Source organism: Seriola aureovittata, chromosome 1 (genome assembly GCF_021018895.1).
Source record: "Seriola aureovittata isolate HTS-2021-v1 ecotype China chromosome 1, ASM2101889v1, whole genome shotgun sequence".
NCBI lineage: Eukaryota > Metazoa > Chordata > Actinopteri > Carangiformes > Carangidae > Seriola > Seriola aureovittata.
In genome coordinates, this window is record NC_079364.1 from 5,612,106 (window position 1) to 5,619,335 (window position 7,230).

Consider the following 7,230-nt stretch of genomic DNA (forward strand, 5'->3'; position numbering starts at 1 on the left):
CGTCTCAGTGTAATTAAATGATGCCATACACTGGGCATTATATGGGATCCTACAGGGAGTGTCACTGTTGTGAAACGACATAATCACATCTTGCATTTCAGCTTAAATGTTTCAGTCACAGGTGAAAATGAGTTAGTTCTCTATGTCAAACATCAACACATCAAGACGTATTCATATGAGCCAAGAACATTGTTTCATCCTGATCATGTTTATTGTACCTGAGGCTTTCTGTGTAGTGAAGTCAGACCTGAGGGCAGCAGCAGGGAGCATCAGTCATCATAAGGGTTAAAGGTTAACAGCCGACCATCTGGACATCACCTCTGGGCGGTCACAAAATGACTCTGTCTATCTGTCCGTGTCTGTTGGTCCTCACATTGAAGAGGTTATAAATGCAGCGATGTGCCAGTAATTGCTCCACACATCTCTTCATCCCGTGGGAAACATCAAAATGTGCTGTCTGTCTGGAAAAGTGTAACAAAGGAAATCAATACCAACCTCCTGGACTGCATGAATGCAAGAAAACAATGAGCAATTTTCACACTCACTGTAACATCTGTGAGAAACATTTCTTTAAATTCAAATGTGATACCATAAACACGTACTGTACGGTTGATGATGCAAACTTCTTATTCTTCATGTAGTCTACTAATTTAATATCACCTATTTACACATGGCAGTAATAATTTGAAGAGTTTGGTACGTTTTCCTTGCAGCTAGATCACATTCCCCTGGGTGTAGACGGGACACAACAGCCTCCTGTCTCAGCTGCCTGAACAGAGCCAGGTCCACTCTGTGTGACGGCTCTTTGTACAAACACAGGAGCTCATTGTGACTTCCAGCCGCCCGGCGCCGGCGCAGAGAGAGCTCAGGTGAGCCACAGTGTGAAGTCAAAAGACTGAACATTAACAGGAGAGAGTCCACTGCCAGAGCTTTGGGCAGATACATTTAAATGGTAAATAAATAGAGACTTCACTTGGTTTCTGAGCACAGCAGCAGAATCAATACAGCTGAGCTCACAATAGTGTTGGAAAATTGCAGAGGCGGAGATTTAAGGCAAAAAATGGGTTATATACTGTAGGTGTATGGATATTGATGTTTCTAACAAAAGAGCTGAAATATGGGAAAAGATTTGTTCCAGAATGAAAGTTTAAAATTTCACTTCTTACTTTACAGTGAAACTGGAGAAACGAAAAAAAACACATTCTTCCTCTTGAGGAAATGAATAAAAGCGATAAAATGCAGCATTTATCATTTTGAAACGCTTCTGCTGATACAGCCTCACATGGTCCTAATCTGTAGCTCATGGTGACCAATGTCAGCAAACTTCACATAGACGTGGAACTGAGTCAGTTTCCTGACTTCACAACGCTTCACTTCTGATACACAATGATTTAGCATTTATTATTATTATTGTGTCATTCGCACTTTAACATTCACTTTAACCAATGAAAGATGTAATGCAATATTACATACATTATTAACACTGATTCAGTTGGCTTAGCACATGTTTTATATATTATTATATCACACAGAGTTTATACTCTAATACTTAAATATGGTTTTTAGTCATTAATCACTTTATTTTATTCTTATTTCATTGTATCTATGTTGTGAATTGTAATTTATTCTGTTTCACTTTGAACTGCACTAACCAGTATGGAAAGTGCTATACAAATAAAGTTTGATTGATTGATTGCTTGTATATACTGTATTTATTAGGCCTTTATTATATTAGTTTTTTTATACATATTTTATAAATTACCAGTTTAATTATAACATTTTCTCCGTAAATTGAAATGCAACAAATACTTGAACCTGCAGTTAATTAAAGTAAATATCAGAGTACAAATGAATATATTTGCCATTACACATCACAATGTATTTATTATTTTATTTGTATTGCTTTAATATAATCTAAGCATTACCAGCAACAGGAAAGGTGTCATATATATAGAAAATGTCCATCGGTGCATGAAATTCGATCACTTTATTGAATATGCACTCTGCTGTCTCCTCTGCAAAAAAATCGAGTCAAGCAGAATTCAACAATGAAGACACTTTTCATTCAGTCTATTGACTTGTTTTTATTAGAGCCTAAATTGCTTCGGGCAATGAACGAGGGAAACATCACACTGCTGTTTGTCTCCTATCTCTTCCCCAAAGACAAAAGGAGCCAAAGGACCTTTAAATGAGCCCTTCAGTCTTTTATGGTCCTGCGGATTAAGACTCCAGGGACAAATGAAAAGCTTGTATCTGTTGGCTGCAGGCCACATGTGGTGGCGAGCCGGATCTGCTCTGCGTTTCAGCAATGTTTTTAATTTTTAATTTATTTATTATTATTATTTGGAATAAGCGTGGCTTTTGTCTCAGCTGAATGCTTTGCTTTCATCTGTCACAGTTTGTGGTGAAATACAACGAAGCAGACTGTGAATGAACCACATTTATTACAAGCTGTGGATGAATGCGTGCAGCGGTGGGGAGCTCAGACTCTGGAAGAGGCAGGAGTAAACTTTAAGAAAGGTCAGTTTCTAAAAGAGTTTGGAGAATAAATCAAGCTCAGTTTGCTGAAGCGCAAAAAACAGCTCCATGCAACAGTGTGGCTTTGAATGCACCTCCAGAAATGTTGAGCTTTCATGCTGGCTACAGTGCTTGTTACTTGCCTTTTTAAAAGGTTAATTCACACTAAGCATGTTTCACCTGGCTCCACCCCAGGAAATGATGACCCAGTTAAAAGTAAAAAAACAAAACCCCTGCTATGACATCAGTGTGGTGCTGCAGCCGGTTTTTGTCTCAGGACTGATTTCATCTTGTGGATTTGAAAAGAAGTCAAATTAAAGTCACTGCAGGAGTTTATGTGCTGTTTGTGCAGCCTGCTTTCATTTCTGACCTCCCAAATCTAAAAACTAATTGGAAAATGACATCAAACTGTTCTGAAATAAAAGCTCCCCCAATCAGTATTTTTTCATATTAATCAAATGTGTGAAGTAAAAACCACAGAGAATTGTCAACAGGGCTGCAGCTCTGTGCAGCTTTTTACCCTCTTTTAGCTCGTTGTTTTGGTTCTATATCACTCAGCAAACAATCTCTGATAAACCCACTGTCCACGACCTGCCCAGCACCAATTAGAAAACATCCCCAGTTAGAGAGAAGCTGGTGAACATAGTGGAGCGTTTAGCAGCTGAAGAGCCAGATATTTCCCTCAGGAGCTGGTGGAGAGCAAACACAGAGCTAAAAGAGAGAGAATAAGGAGCCTCTGGTTTCATGAAATGAGATGATGAAAGCATTCATGTGACCTTAAATGCTCCGTACGCTGATGTGCGGTAAACCATGTATGTCAGAACTGGACAGCTTCTACATCAGTGAAGATACGGGATGTCAGAGCAACACTTTCCTGGCTGGTTGTAGAAACTCTGAATAAATTGTTTGTGTCCTCATATAAAACACAAAAGACCAAAGCAGAAGAGGTTCATAGGCCTGCGACATGAAGTTATCGTGTACGTGACAGCTGCTCTTCAGTGGCCACACTAATCTGAAACCACACAGCCGAATTGTTTGAAGAACAAAAGCCCTTACTGCTGCTTGACAGACGTGTGCGGGAGGACGATCGAACGCCTGCCGCTCTTGAAAAGCTATCATTTGCATTGTGCTGTGTTTCCAGCTGAGCACACTTCCTGTATACTGTCATGGGCCCAATACAAACAAACATTAGGCAAACAACCTCTGCAAAACAGGTAATGTGAAGATGCATGAAGTCAAAGCAAACACCTTTCATTTCGAATGTGACGATACAGTTTTTATTTGTGAACACAAAATGACTTTTAAAGATTTTTTCCAACTATCTCAGTGTAGTTTTACATCTTGAATATTCTCTCTGGAGCTGCAGCAACAAGGTCGGTGAGCCAATCAGAAGAGAGGAGTCTCCGAGCCTCTCTTCTGATTGGTTGACTGTTTTCTGAGTGATCAAATAAAAATATAGTAGATTTCAGGTAAACACTCAGAGAAACCAAATCCTGCAAGGTTGGATGGTGGGTCCAGGTGGGCGGGGCTTGGGGCTTGGAAGAGGGCGGTGCTTTGTTGTGACATCATGAAGTTACAGAAGTCCTGACGGCTGGTTTTAAGGCTCAGTTTCTGAATACAAGCTGTGTGCATTTCTCTGTGGACTGAGAGCTTTGATTCTTTCACAGTATTAATATAGAAACTAGACCTGCTTTATAATCAAACTACACATGGACATCTACCTTTTTACAATATGGGACCTTTAAAACTCCTATCATATAATTTAACACCAATTACAACAACATGGACCAAGGAATCTTATGTAACTATGAGTAAAGTTTGAATAAATACAATAACAAAAAAGATTTGTTGACAAATATGTTTATTGTACATGAAACATTCACATGCTACAGTAGAACATCAACACGGTCAGTGATACAAAATCCATGCGTATACTCAGGCAACAACAGCAATGCATGACAGATGTAAACGATGATATTAGAGACTGACAGCAGGATGCGAGTCGAGGCTCGTGCGCAGCCAAGAGGTGGAGGAGGTTGTGGTCCTGAAAAAGTGATGCTGTGAAAAAGAAAAAAGTCCCGTGCTTTTCAGATGCACTTGAGCAGGTAGGAGTTGCAGTTGGCTCCTCTCCCGCAGTCGCAGAGCTTCCCGATGCGAGGCCCGAACTTCATGGCACACCGGTCACCCATCCCACACTGAGGAGAGGCGGAGGAGGATGCAGAGAGATGGTATTAATATCTTTTCATTTCAAGAATTGTAAAAATTGTGCTTCATCTTTACCTTCAATTTTCCCCCTAACATATAGAAAATAATGGAGCAAATATTTGCACAGGCCTTTATGTTGCTTTGATGAATTGTTTTTCGTTTCCTGTTGATTATTCTGATTTATTTGAGAGAGAGAGAGAAGTTAATCACTCTTTTACGGTGAAATAATTCACTCCTGTTCATTAGCTCAAATTGAGCCTGTAGGTAAGAGACTGATCCACTGAGGGGTCAGGAGAACTGAGAGGCTTCTGCAGCTTTTTAACTTCCCTCTCTCGGCTAATTGGAGCTGGGCAGCAATCTTGATTAGTCTGTAATTGCACTGAGGGAAAGACCGTTGCTGGCATTTCCTTGTTATCTTTTAATTAGTGGCAGGTATCGTTTGCTTACTGGTTTAATTAACAGCAGTGACTGAGTGCTGTCTCACAAATGACTGAATTACACTCTGCTGTCCCTCACGAGGAATAAGGTAAAGGTGTGCGTTCAGAGTTTCTTTGTAGTGAATGAAGTGGAGTTACCAGCGGGATGCTCCCTCTTTTCTCGGTGGAGGAAATCCGATTATGCATCCTGCCCAGCAGAGCCTCCAGAGCTTCCACCTGCTCGGCAGAAGAAGTTCATTCACACAAACAACAACATGAAGCCTGAAGACAAAGTGTCAAACTGCAGCTCTAACGTCGTTCTATACGCCAGTATCACGTATTTATTCTGTATCTGCTGCTCCTAGTTTTTCATTGAAGCTACACGATATTTACAGAGTGGAACATTTCAACCTGACACGTTGTGGTCTTTCTAACCGCTCCCTTCCATGATATAGAAATATAAATATTGTTTTATTCACATTTCCCCCAAAATTCAACTTGAGCTTTGATATTTGGGAACTTTTGCACCTCCACTAAAAGTAAAAAACAAAGTTCTGTGGACTTCAACATGGATTGGCTGCACAGCATGAGGGGCTGGCAGAGTTTATGAGGTGTTGAGAATAAGGTGAATAAACTCTCCGTTACCTTCAACAATCGTGACAAACCAGCCAAAGAAAAATAAAAACTGATTTCAGAAAAAATTCTGATTTATGAATCTCTTAAAGATCAATACAGCAGAAATGTGTTTAACAAACTTACATGCAAAACTAACACAAAACTAATTTGAAAACTGTTGTTGAAATGTAAGTTCTCTGAGTTTCCTGTTTGGCTGAACTGAAGAAAATAGCTTATTAAAGTCCAAATACACACAGGCCTGTGAAGCTTAGGAGACGTGACCCTGCAGCATCAGGGATCTCAATCACTTTGACCCACGATTACAGATATTCATCCATAAACTAACATCTGTGGAGCTTTGGATACTGACCAGGTCTCTGTCTGCGGCTGGTTCGGGTTTCTCCACTCCAAAGTCTTCCGCGGAGTTTTCCTGGGACGCCTGGCCGTGACACAGGAAGGACAGCAGGCCGACAAACAGCAGCCCGCGCAGCATCCCGGAGCTGTCCATAGTGCTGGTCCCGGTGGAGGAGGTGGAGGTGGAGGTGGAGGTGGAGGAGGAGGAGGAGGAGGATTCTGCAGGTCCCGGCAGGAGGCAGCAACTCAGGACTGGAGGAGCAGAGGGTCGCAGCAGGGACACAGAAGATTCTCCCTCCACCCACCAGACTTTCTCCTCTCTTATATTGACTCTTATAGCCCCGCCCGCGCTGCAGGATTAACATGCAGGAGAGTTTTGCATGGGGGCAGGCGGGGATGGATGGAGGCGCGATAAACCCACCAGCTCAGTTTTCTGTTTGCAGCTGGAAAGTATGAATAACCCCGGCAGCTCGTAGATGGTCCTTCTATTTAAAAAAAAAAAAATCTACAATAAAATCACTCCAGTCCACAAACACAGCAGCTGCAGACAGGTGAGATGATTGCCTGGGCACGTGCTTCCCCTCAGGTATGACGGATGGTTTTAACGCTATTTTGTGTTTTTTTTTAACGGAAGTAAATAATGATTATAGATTAGAATCTTATAAATATCTGAACATCTAATCCACTCACTACTGAATACTTCACGTGCATGTTATGTCATTTTAAGGTGTGCATTTGTGTAGCCTATGTATTTTTAAGGATTATAAAAATTAGACTTTAAGATTCAAGATATGAAATTCAGATTTGAACATCCAAGATCACTGACACTGAGCATTAGCTATCAGTTTATAATCGATTTATGGGTAAATGAACAGATTACACATAGGTGATCTGGTCACCTGGTCACACGGTTGACTATTAGAATGAATTCATATAGAGCTGTAAAAATTTTAAACCCAGTATTTAAAAACATCCACTTCCTGTCACCTGTATGTAAAGAACAGATGACCACCTGTTGGTCCCAGACTGAGGCAGTTCCTTATTAAAGGTGAAGAAAATAGAGAACTGTAAGGCTGCAACCAGTGATTATTTTCATTAACAATTGGTCTTACAATTAGTGCCT

At 40.7% G+C, this 7,230-nt stretch overlaps 1 protein-coding gene across 1 annotated transcript; it reads right to left on the minus strand.

The window, feature by feature from the left end:
• Positions 1 to 4,361: 4,361 nt before the first annotated feature.
• Positions 4,362 to 6,412, minus strand: cartl (cocaine- and amphetamine-regulated transcript-like). Its single transcript, XM_056373183.1, has 3 exons — positions 6,124 to 6,412; positions 5,298 to 5,375; positions 4,362 to 4,712 (listed from the first exon to the last, which is right to left on the minus strand). Exons 1-3 carry the CDS (start codon positions 6,259 to 6,261, stop codon positions 4,605 to 4,607), a joined length of 324 nt encoding a protein of 107 aa, XP_056229158.1. The 5' UTR covers positions 6,262 to 6,412; the 3' UTR covers positions 4,362 to 4,604.
• Between the last annotated feature and the right edge of the window lie 818 nt (positions 6,413 to 7,230).

Excerpts from the sequence above, each read along its gene's own strand:
- cartl (XM_056373183.1), bottom strand. The coding sequence starts at position 6,261 with ATGGACAGCTCCGGGATGCTGCGCGGGCTGCTGTTTGTCGGCCTGCTG. Across the intron at positions 5,376-6,123 it reads CAGCCGCAGACAGAGACCTG|GTGGAAGCTCTGGAGGCTCT; the intron begins GTCAGTATCCAA and ends TCTGCCGAGCAG. Across the intron at positions 4,713-5,297 it reads AAAGAGGGAGCATCCCGCTG|TGTGGGATGGGTGACCGGTG; the intron begins GTAACTCCACTT and ends GCCTCTCCTCAG.